We start from the raw sequence: 12,095 nt of genomic DNA, 5'->3' as shown, positions 1-12,095 counted from the left end.
CAGGAATTACAGAAACTTGCTATGAAGTTACCTCTCATAAAAGTAACTTAGGAAGCTAAATTATAGACCAGCCATTATGGAAGACTTCCCCCCAGAGAAATTGCCAGTGGTCTGATTGATAGTTGGAGAGGGAAGAGAAACGTAAGACAGAAAGGTAGAAAATGCAAGATTCACTTGAAAACACAATTTATTTTCAGTGATACTTTTAAACATCCAAACTGGACCTAGTAAATCCCAAAGTATCACTGATGATCTCTCATTCTGAATGTGAGTGATAAGGGGTCAGAAACACAAAAAATTAAAACCGATTTGCTCTCTGCACAAAGCCATCCTCATCTTTGCTTGACTTTAACATCTTTATATTCCCTTTTTTTTCCTCTCTAGTAATATTGAAGGGATTACCCCTTTTGGCCCCTAGGTGGTTACTGTGTGATTTTACTGTTATTAAATCTATTATAAACTGCTTCATTATTCCTGACTCCGATTCTGTCTTTCCTTTAATCCTTCCGCCACCCTCCCAGAAATCCCGCAGTGTTGGCCCCCAGGAAATCCGAGAGCGAGCCACTGTCTTGCAGACAGCATTTGAAGATTACGTGCATGCCAGTGCGGAGAGGGTCTCCTGGGCAAAGAAAGGTCAGTGGATTTCTTAGGCGATTACTGAATAGATAGGTCAGCAGAGCTCCCACTATACCCCCCACTGAGGTGTGGGGGGTAAGGGGCGGGAGGTGAGTAAGAGGCCAACCAGGGGTCTCTGCTCACTAGCGAAAGCCTTCAAGCCCAGTAATTCTACTGGGTTTGGAAACAGACGCAAGAGGCTTTAAAATGATATTAAATGTTAATTCATCCTTTCACATGTTTTGCACAAATGAGGATTTATCTTGGCTTACATTTGAAATAGAGCTTTGACCCAATGACTTGGATCTTAAGGTTAAGTTTTTTCTCTTTTATGTACCTGTTTTTGTGAAAAGGTATGACAAAAGATACAATTATAGGAGAGAGAAAAGTTAGGTCTACCTTTCCAAGAGCAATGGGTAGAAATATGGGACCTAGGCATCTTTAAAGTTGGAACACTTTAAAAGTTCGAGGGAAATGAGAACAATCCCAGCAAGGTCCTACTGGGAAGACCAAAGGCTCTGTGCCCAATTCTTTGGAAGTTTTATGTAGGATTGGGCGTTAATTCAATATCCAGACCCTTGACTAGAATTTTCGGAGGAGACTGCTAGGTGGTGCAATGTATAGCATGCTGGGCCTGAGATCAGGAAAACTTGAGCTTAAATCTGGCCTCACACACTTACTAGCTGTGTTTACCTTGCAAAAGTCACATAACCTATGTTTGCCTCAGTTTCCTCGAATATAAAATGAAGGTAATAATAACACCTACCTCACTCAATTATCGTGGGGATTAAATGAGATATTTGTAAAGCCCTTAGCATTATTATTATTTATAATTATTTTAATTATCATTATGACTTCTGAGATCACCCAATTTCCAGTCTGGCCTTTTATGTTGTCTCTGAGCAAGAGAGTAAAATGTGATCGAGAAATCAAAACTCTGTCTTTGTCATTGAATCCCTCTGTTCGTCACCCAGTGGTGGCATGGCACGTACTGATGACATTTGTTCTGTGGAGCCTGATTCCAAACTCCTCTGGTTCATAGATTCCTAGACCTGAGAGCTGGAAGTGCTTTATAGATCATAGTCATTTGCTACCTTGAGAGCGAACAGATCCATCTAGATGAAAATTATGTCAAGAGATGAACCAAGACAATGCCTTTCTGGTATCTTCGCAACATTGAGCATTCCACTTAATCTCTCAGACCCTCAGTTTCTTCCTCTGTAAAATTAGGACATGAGGCCAAATGAAATCTAAATTCCCTTTCAGCTCTAAATTCTGTGATTTCTATCATATCACACTGTGATCACTCATTTACAGAAATGAGTGCTACAGAGTACTTTGAAGCCCCCCAAGAGCTTCCCTTACAACAGCCCCATGAGGAAGGTAATGCAAATATAATATTCCCATCAAGACATGAGCCCATGTGTTTCCCAACTCCAAGTCCACCGCTCTAGGCACTCCCAAACCATTCTGCCTCTTAGCATTTTCTTCAGCTGAACTGAACAGCTTTGAGGTCCCTAGCGCTCCATCTTCAGACTGGTGGTTGATTCTCTTCTCAAGGCAATAGAATTTCTTTCTTGAATAGACATGGTTTGATGATGCATATTTGTTTGATATATAAGATGGACCCATTTTGCAGTAAATAAGTGGGTCCATGCTACTACTGTGGTCTAGTGTTAATAATGAAGGTGCTACAAAAATAAACTGACTTACTCCATCTTCTTCCATCTTGGCATTGGTTATGTGGGTTGGTGTTCCACCCAAACTGCTACTATTGTAGCAAGACTAGCATCTTTCATGATCTTTCTCTTCCTTCAAGGCCTAATTTAGAGGCCATCTCTTATATAGAAACTTCCCTTATGTACCTCTAGCTGTACCCCTAGCTGAAAGTGACCTCTCCTCCTAAGACTGTCCGGGAGGATTTTGTCTTTCTCTCACCTTTTCTCCTAGCCCATTATATTTTGCATTATGCTCATTTGGAGCTGAGAGCACTTTGGAACTGATGGAGCAAAAGGAGGCACAGATGTGTCTCATCATGAAAGATTTCCTTGTTGCGGGGGAGGGGGGGGGTTGCTGCAAATGGAAACCAGTGTCTGGAGCATCAGGAAATGTTTTTATGTCTATCGTATATTGATTGGCTATTTGAGAGAGCAGCCTGGGAACTCTGACCTGAGTAGTATGGGAGGGGAGAGACAGTGGTTGTGGGGAGATTGTGTTCTGGGTGCGGCCATGAGAGGGTCAGAGTGAGAAAGTGTGCTGATGCCTTTGATTGAATTTGGGGAGTAGGTAAGACAGTTCTGCCTTGGCAATGAGATTCATTTTAGTGGCTGTGGTGTATGTTTGAGGGTGGATTGGAAGTCTAGGTGTGAATGGGCCCTTATCAATGAAGGTGAAAGCAAGTGTGTGGGTTGCGGGACCCTTAATGCTACAGAATCTGCCATGGAGCTCTTTGCTCATAGTGTGCATTGGCCTAAGGCTATGACCTGGTTGCCACTCTCCCAACACCCAACACACACTGGGACAGTATGAGTAATGTTTAAAGGATTTAAAATTAGACAGGAGACAGTATCTAAGTCATGTGCTTCTGGGCCCCTTGTGGTTTCTGTTTTGGATGGGGCATGCTGGGAGGTAGAAATGACACTAGGTGATTTAGAACACCAAGGATGAAGTCCCTTATGAGTTTATGAGTTAATAAGCTAGGTCTGAGGACAAGAACTATGGTTTATTTTGCATCTTTGTATCTCTCACCCCAAGTAAAATGTGTTGCACAGATTGTAGTAGGTACTGCATAAATATGTATTGAATTGGAGTGAAAATTGTGGCAAATGAAACTTCAACCCCAATTCCAGTAGATAATAGGATGTGAAATACTCAATTTTGGAGTTTCTCCTCTTCCTCATGATCATTACACCCAAAAGCATGAACAAATTGCAGATGATTTTTTTATTATTATTTTGAAAACAAAGAATAGGATTCATATTCCAAAATGTCTGTTTGTCTTGGAGCAACGGAGCATAATATTCAGTTATTTGCTGATCGATTAGCATACCAGGCTTCTAATAATCTGTGCCCAAAAGCCCCCTTTGGTGGATCTCAGTCTACCAAATTGCATACCCCTTTAAATATGCAGAAACCTAGGAACATCTATAGTCCTGTCATTCAGGTCTGTGAATTAATGTTTTGGGAGAACATACATACCTTTTGCACCCAAAGGGTATTGTATTCATGACATAACCACCACCATCAAAAGGACTGCAAGTATGATCCTTTCTCTTGAATTGAAATCTGCATATGCAAATTTCCCTACTGACTTGCTTCCATAAACTCCCTTCTTAGTCATGAATAATTAACAAAGCAGCTGGCTTTTGCCTTCATGGCAGAAAATCTGATGGAGATTGTGCCAGAGATTCATTTGTTTTCCTTTTGCATTTTTTGACCCAGTCAGTGTTAATAACCAACATTTAATTGCAGTCACTTTCCAGGAAGTTGCCTCTTCTTCCCACTTCCCGCAGCACCTCTGCATTGAGTTGGGGAGAGAGCAAAGGAGCTCAAACCTGTGGGTTCTGGAGAACATTTTTCCCCAAGGAAAATTTTTAGAAAATGTTGCTCTTTGTTCACAGCAAAATGTTCCAGTGGATTGGGACCCCCACTTTTTTGTTCTAGCAAATACTTATCCCCTCTTAGCCAAGAGTCCTAGAGAGCAGTAGGATAGAATAATTGGGGCATTTATCTTCTTTTGCCCCTTTCCCTCTGTAAATATATTATTCACTCAAATTCTCCTCCAACATCCTGTTGTGGTGTGAGGATGGCTGTTCCCCCTGGAAGCGTCAAGAGTGTTCCTAACAGCAATGCCAGTGAAGGACGAACTTTCCCATCCCCACTGGGCTAGAGAGGCTTTGTTGTCCTAGTACTGCTCTCTCTGCCTTCCAAGCTGCTCACTACCACAAGTCTGGCCACCAGATGAGGAATTTTTTTAGCCACACCAGCTCTTGAAGACGATCTACCAGGGCATGGAAAGGCTATAATCTCCCTTGGCAACGCAGAGTACCCAGGTCATTAGAATCAAAGATCCTTGAACCACAGGTCATTATTCCTGGTCTCAAATAATATCAGTAATAGCAAATTTGCATACCACTTTAAGGCATAGAAAATGCTTTCCTCACAGTAGTTCTGTGAAGTTGGTAATACTGATAGTTTCTCAGTTTTACATATGATAAAACTGGAACTCAGAAGGGCTATAACCTGTCTGGAGCACACACCTAGTAAGGATCAGAGCTGGCATTTGCCCCCCCTCACCTGACTCCAATCAACACTCTCCATTACACCACCAAAAGCAGCATTTGTGAAGCCAAGGCGTAAGGAAGGCTATCATCAAAAAGAACAAAATACATGTGGGAAGAATTTTTTAAAGTTTTTTTTTTCCAGATTATTTTCCCTGAAAGGTGACTATAAGGAATCAGGGCCTGCAAAGAGGTTGCTTTTTGCCCAGTGTTCTCCTCAGCCTGCATTCTCCAAAATAACAGTGTTTCAATTTTACTGTTCCTCTACTTTTCCTCTTGTGTTTGCCCTCCAGGCCCCAGTCCTTCTGCATATCACAGTCACTGCCAAAGTGAACCATTTCCTGACCCTTGGAAGGTCATGCAAACATCTGCCGCTGCCTCTGAAGCTCATGCCCCTCCGAATTAGCTAAACATGGGTGTCCATGCAAGTATGTGAGGATGACCAACTGTCGCTGTCCCCAGTGGAACAGGAGCCTTGAGAACAAGGAGTTTCCATAGTAAAAATATGCAGTGTGAAATGCTGTCTGACCAGTTGTCTAGGGGGAAAACACTTTCTGCCATTTTCTGGCAAACTCATTATCCCTGTAAAGCTGTGAGTTGGGCACTTGACTCTCCTGGGACCAAGGCTCTCAATCTCAAGCTATTTTGATTGGGGGTAAAGAAGGGAAAAGAATAAGTGTATCAACATTGGTGGAAGTCAAATAACTAATGCTTTTCTCAAGAAGCATGATGCCAAATGTATCTTTTGTGGTGGCCACGCATACAGTGAATTGTATGCAGACCTGAGGCAAGAGTGTAGAAAATTTGGAATAACAGACAAAAAGAAAATGCCTTTTTGCCTAACATGGGTTAAAACAAGGGTTATTTTGTTTTGGTTTTGCTTATATTACCTGAATAATATTGGTTTTATCACATTGGCCTCCCGGAAGGAAGGTAGCATGGTGTGATGGAAGGAGATTAGGACTGGCCATCAGTGGGTCAAGGACTACAGCTGGGACCAGCTCTGCCGTTTGCCAGCTGTGTGATTGGAACATGAGCCACAAAATTAGGGAATTGAACTATTGATCGCTAAGGTCCTTTCTAACCCTAATGACCTATTATTTTATGGTTTTAACATGTGGCTGTGTGTCCAGGGTCCTAGCAATACTGAGTACTGTCCCCCATATTTATAACCCCCTGAGTGTATAGATCATTTGAAATGTTAAAGATTTTCTTTAGAAATGCTAGTCCCCAGTTATTAAAAAAAAAAAAAAAGGCAGTGACACAGAATTGTGAGGAGGGTGCAGAAAAGTTGCCTTGGTTATGTCTCATCGATTGGGAAAAGGAGTTCACTTTACTCAGTAAATAGAGCTTTGATGGATTCCCAGGATTCTTCCCAGAGCTGATCTGCTAAAATGACACTTTTTATTACTGTTCATAAACGCCAATCTCCTGATGCTGCTGGGAGATTACATTTAAGCTGTGGGCAAACTTGCTGGTCCAGTGGCTCAACAAGCCAGGGCAAGAGAGGTTAGTGTTTAGTGCTTCTTTCCATCGGAGATTGCAGGGGTAGGCAGTGGCTGGCAGGAAGAGTAGGGATTGGGGGCAAAAGTGAATAGGTATAGATGTGGGAATGGTCTCTTACCAGATAGCTACTTTCCAGAACAATTCCCTCTTTCCCTCTTGTAGTGAGACTAGGGCAGACATTTAATCTTAACTGTTATTGCTAGGTAGGAAGAGAGGAACTGGGTATACGGAAATCTTCTCTTGAAGAGGCAAGGCCTAGTGATCAGGACCAAGGCTCGACTTTCTTAGGTTCCACGTCCAGTTTTGTTTCTGGCTTTCTGTGTAATATGGAACAAGGATCTCATTTATCCTGTCTTTAAAGGTACTAAAAGTAAGTTCCTGGTGCAGCTTCCTTCTTGACAGGACATTGGATTAATAGCCCTAAGACTGTGACCTGACCTAGACTCTTCTAATTACATAGGGTGTTGTCTCTTTCCTTTCTTTTTGTCCTGAATTCAGTAGTCAATGGTGTTGAAAAACCCAATAAGAAAAAGACTTGTTTAATCACGTACGCTTTATATATAGGGTGGGAGTGGGGGATTTTTTTCCCATTTTCTTGGTTACCACAAGTGGTTTTTCAGTGGATTCTTAAAAGTTCTATGCATATTTCAAGGGATATGTCTCATTCTGCAAATGCTAGTGGTTCATGTTGGTTGTAACTGTGTTCATTAATAACAGGACTCCAGTCTTATTTTGGGACTGGCAAAAATAAAAAAGTGTAACTTTTATGCAAATAAACAATGGTCCAAAAATATGAACCTTTTATTTTCTTTTTTCTCAGCTCTACAGTCTTTCATCCGTGCCTATGCAACCTACCCCAAGGATCTGAAGCACATTTTTCATGTCCGATCCCTCCATCTTGGTCATGTGGCCAAGAGCTTTGGGCTAAGAGATGCCCCCCGGAATCTGAGTGCCTCTTCAGGAAACAAAAGGAAATCAAAGCTGAAAAGGTAAGATGAACTGACAGTGTTTCCTTTTTCCCTATCAAATGTAAAAATAAGCACAGAAAAACATGGATGCCCACCCAAAAAAACCAGAGATGAGTGTAAATATGTTGTTCTTTCTGGTAAAAGCATAAAAATCAGGGTCTGCATTCCTCCCAATATAAAGCCTTCCGTTTTTTATTCTGGAGGTAAATGATTACCAATATATCTTCCAGTGACTATAATAGGTCTCTGCTACAGAAGAAAAAATGACTATTCTGAACTCTTCAAGTCTTCTTCAGAAATTGAGACCTGTTGGGTCTCAGTGACTATTACAACAGGGTTTTGATGATCAGATTTGCTCTCAGCCTTCAAATGGACAGGAGCCCACCTAATCTGATCAGTGTCCCTCCCTATAGCATTTGCTGTTGTTGCTGTTTTGGCTTCATACTATCTGTGTTGTAGGCCACACATATTGTGGCTACATAGTGTTTTACATTTGAAACTCCCACTCCCCCCTTTTGTTTGTTTTTAGAGTAATGAGAACTAATTAAAATTGGATTAAAATCCTGTTCTGTCATCACAATGACTTCCTTTTTTGTTTGGTCTTGAAAACTTAAGTAGTTGTTTAAACCTTACTTTCAAAAATAGATTTGTTGACAGCTTTTGTTTTTACATCATCTACATTTCCCCTTATCTCCACATATATATCTCCCTTATAACAAAAAATTTTTAAAGATTAAGAAAAAAAAATCAGCACAACCGAACAACCCATTGGAAAAAGTCTATGTTGTCTGCAGCGTTCTGTATCAGTGGACCCCTCCCTTTGCAAAAGTGCAGGGAGTGAAGATCTTAAATCTCCTCTTTAAGGCCAAGCTTGGTCTTTATGTTTTTCATAACATTCAGTTTTTTCATTACTGCATTTACATAGTTGTGGTCATTGTATATGCTGTTTTCTTGACTCTGCTTGTTTCAGTTTGCGTAGTCATGTAGATCTTTCCATGATTCTCTGTATTCCGCATATTCATCGTTTCTTCCAGCAGGGTAACATTCCACTTATTCATAGACCACAATTTGGTTAGCCGTTCCCCTATCATCTCCTTTGTTTTCAGATCTTTGTTACTATGAAAAATGCTGCTACAAATGTGGGACCCTTCTTTTTTGTCATTGACCTTCTTGGGGCATATGTCTAGCAGCACCCAGTAAGAAAGGAGGGTTTATAGCAATTATGGCTTTGTTCGATGCCTGGTAGAGAACTCTGTTATTTTATCAAATGAGATAATGTTTGTAAAGTGTTTAGCACAGTGCCTGACATGTAATGGCGCCTTAATAAATAAATGCTTCTTCCCTTCCCCTTTCCCTTCCCTTCTGTGTTTAGGTGGGCCCTTCTGTAGTACTTTTCAAATGTTGATGCTGGATTGTTAAATGTTACTGGCATGGAGACATAAACGATCCCCCCTTAGACCCAGCTTACTTAAAGAGCCCAAGGAAAGGAGTTATGTATACCTGCTATAGTTGTGTTTGGGTAATGAACTTTTGCCCTGACTCATCCATAGAAAGGGAATACGCATTTATATAGCACCTACTATGTGCCAGGCACTCAATTAAGCTTTTTTTTAAAGCAAATATTATCTCATTTGATCCTCACAACAACCCTGCAAGGTAGTTGCTATTATTATCCCCATTTTACAGATGAGGAAACTGAGGTGGGCAGAAGTCACACTTGCTAGAAAGGGTGGGATTTGATCTTTGGTCCTTACTCCAGGCCCAGTGCTCACTGTACCACAAACTGCTATAGAAAGCTCTGGTCTCCATGGCCCTGGGATACATGGGCACTGACATCCTCAAGATACCAGTGGGCTCCGTCCACTTCCTAGGAAATGAGAGCTTAGGAGTAAGGGAGTCCTTAGCTACTAGAAAAGCATTGACCAAGAAACTGGCCCTTCTAGACTTAGAGACTTTGCCTTGTTTCCTCCTTTGTAAAATGAAGAGGTCGGACGAGATGGTTTCTAAAGTCCCTTCCAGCTCTGCCAGAGAGTCCATCTTTAGCTTTTCAAGTTGTCCAGAAATTTACATTCAACAGATATGCTCCTGCTACTCACCATAATTTTCCTCTGAAATCCACAGATGCCAAGTAATCTTTGATTAGTTAATTAAAATCGTATCTCCCTGCAAATTACAGTGGCGTAGATGTGGCTAGATTTTCTGATGTATCTATTCTTGGGTTATCCCCTAAGCTGTATGTAGGCAGGATTACTTCCTAACAACAAGAAAAAGCATCTACTGCTAAGTGCCAGGGATACGAAAGCAAAAGGGAGACCGTTTCTGCCCTCAAGGAACTTAGGTTCCATTGGGAGAGACAACATATAAAGGTAAAGAGCTGCACATTATACAGGGATGTAAAAAAACCAATGTTAGTTAATCCTGTAATATGGGAGTGGAGGGTGGGGCAGGAAAACCAACCAACCAGCAGTAGAGGACTCATGAAGAAAGTAGTATTTAAGCTCTCTTGAATTGTTCAGGAGGCAAAAGGCTTTTCATTGGCCCTAGGGCCAAAGGGGGTCCTCAAATAGTTCAAAACATTGTTTTTTGCTGAGCATGCTGCTCTTTCTGCATTGCAATAATGAATACCGCAGTACACCTTTCCCAGCTGGCCCTCTAGGCATACCTAAGCAAAGGCCATGATTTCCCGCATCTTGCAACATAAATTTATTTATTTGTATGTATGTGCATGTAAAACACTAAATATCTGTGTGTGTGTTGTTCATGCAACAAGAAGTTTTGACCCAGTTTTCTTCAGCCTGTTCCTGTTAGTTCATCAGCCTTGACAATGCCTGGTTTTTCTGTGATATAAAACAGTAAAGGGATTTGAAAAATCAGAGATTCTGGGGTTCATTAAATCTAACCTGAATAGGACCTGAATTTTGGACTCTTGGGTGTTTTATAAAATTCCTACTTTCTGTTAAGTTAAAAATTAAAGTTTCTTGAATACTTTCCTCACAGGAATATTAATATATTACATATGCATTTATGTTATTATAGTAACATCTTCAAAACTGAATTCAAATCCTGTTTCTATCACTTACTGCATCGTGATCTTAGGAAGTTACTTAACCTCTCTGACAGGACTTAGTTTCCTCACCTGTAAAATAAAGAGATTATGGTCTTATGAAGAGGATCCTATAAATCCTCAGCACAGATATTTCATACATGCTTTCTCTATCAGTCGGCTTCTGCATTCCAGTGCCACAGTGGGAAAAGAGACCATACTATGGCAGCTCTGCTTCTCTCGAAGTAGCCATGAAGGCCAGAGGTACAGAGGGAGCAGGCACCTGCTCTCACTCACCAATTGTCCTGGTCAGGTCTGACAATTTGTGTTATTTTATGATTGCTTTGCAGGAGAACTAAGACCTCTCCTAAGGGAGAAAAGGTGAACCCCCTCAGGTTTCCCCAACCCAGATGTTCACTTGTGTGCCAGGGATGCTAAACTGCCATGCATCAGAGTTAGGGCTGGGGATTTTGGGGTTTGGTTCATTTCAGATCTGCAGCAATGTCTCCAGCTTCATTGATTTGGAATATGTGATCAAGTGTCTGAGTTCAAGGGGGAAACATGCCCCCAAACTGGGTGGCCCCTGGACAGACATTGATAACTCTGAGCTCCATTTTTCCATCTTTTAAATGGGGATACTTGGACCCTAGCAGAAGAAAGGAAAAAAATACACACACACACACACACACACACACACACACACACGCGCGCACGCGCGCACGCGTGGAGAAATTATGACTGTTAATAAACACAGTTTTGTTTCTAATTCTCACCTCCCTCACTACCCCCACCCCCACCTCCATCTCCACCTCCAACTTCGGTAGTTTTAGTAAGTATATATTTTGGCAGCTGGCATGCATTATTCCTGGATATTTTGTTAGTAAGCATTCATTCAAATAGCCGTGTTTCAGATTTTGATGTCTTCAGCTCCTCCCCAGATCCTGGAGAATAGGGGGACTAGGGGAGAGGGGGAGTTAGGAGGGGGAATTGGAGACTGCATTGTCCTTACCTTGAGAAGCCACCAGGGAGAGAACAATCCGCTGCCTCCTGCTTCAGTTGACCCTCGCAAGCAGATGGGCAACAGGACTGGTATACCCCTGTGAGCAGGGGATTTAAGAGGGCTTTATTTAGGGAAGAATAGGCTGATTAGCTGATAAAGAGCATGTAAGATGGTATGTGGCGGTCTTTGATGTCTAGCGGGCTCAGCAGGGAGCCTCGTGGTGAGTGACAGCAGTGTGTCATAGGATTACTCAGCTCGTGACAATGCAGCTCTCTGTTACTGCCTTGTCGCCACTCTGTTTCAGCTACTTTTTCCGTTGTTATGTGCTTCTTTTGAAGGCATTTTCCCCCCCTCTAAGACCCCCTCCCTGCCATTATACTACAGACGGCCACTCTAGGATACAGTAGGTAACTTTTTATTTGGGGGAAATGTTGTCACTCCTGGGGTAAGAGTGACTTTGCAGCTAATCTGCGCGTGGACCGTATAATTGTGGTCAGGGTGAGAGGCAGAGAAAACTTGACAGATTTTCCACACCTCAGTCAGGGCTCAAACAAATGCCAGTTTGCTGCTTTCTGAGGACTGGGCAGGAGGAAAAAAAAAGTCTGCCAAACCCCACAAAGTCAGAAGAGTTACACTGTGGCAACAATTATTGTGCAGAGCTGAACCGTCTCTTCTAAAATCCA

General features: G+C 41.8%; 1 protein-coding gene across 1 annotated transcript in view; it reads left to right on the top strand.

The window, feature by feature from the left end:
- DDX31 (DEAD-box helicase 31) overlaps window positions 1-12,095 on the top strand; it is an 86,756-nt gene that overhangs the window by 55,836 nt on the left and 18,825 nt on the right. The window contains exons 18-19 of the mRNA XM_036752026.1: window positions 522-633; window positions 7,222-7,390. Coding sequence (XP_036607921.1) covers window positions 522-633; window positions 7,222-7,390 — 281 coding nt within the window. The remainder of the gene's footprint in view (window positions 1-521; window positions 634-7,221; window positions 7,391-12,095) is intronic.

Source organism: Trichosurus vulpecula, chromosome 3 (genome assembly GCF_011100635.1).
Source record: "Trichosurus vulpecula isolate mTriVul1 chromosome 3, mTriVul1.pri, whole genome shotgun sequence".
Classification (NCBI taxonomy): Eukaryota; Metazoa; Chordata; class Mammalia; order Diprotodontia; family Phalangeridae; genus Trichosurus; species Trichosurus vulpecula.
This window is presented reverse-complemented; position numbering and strand designations above follow the sequence as displayed.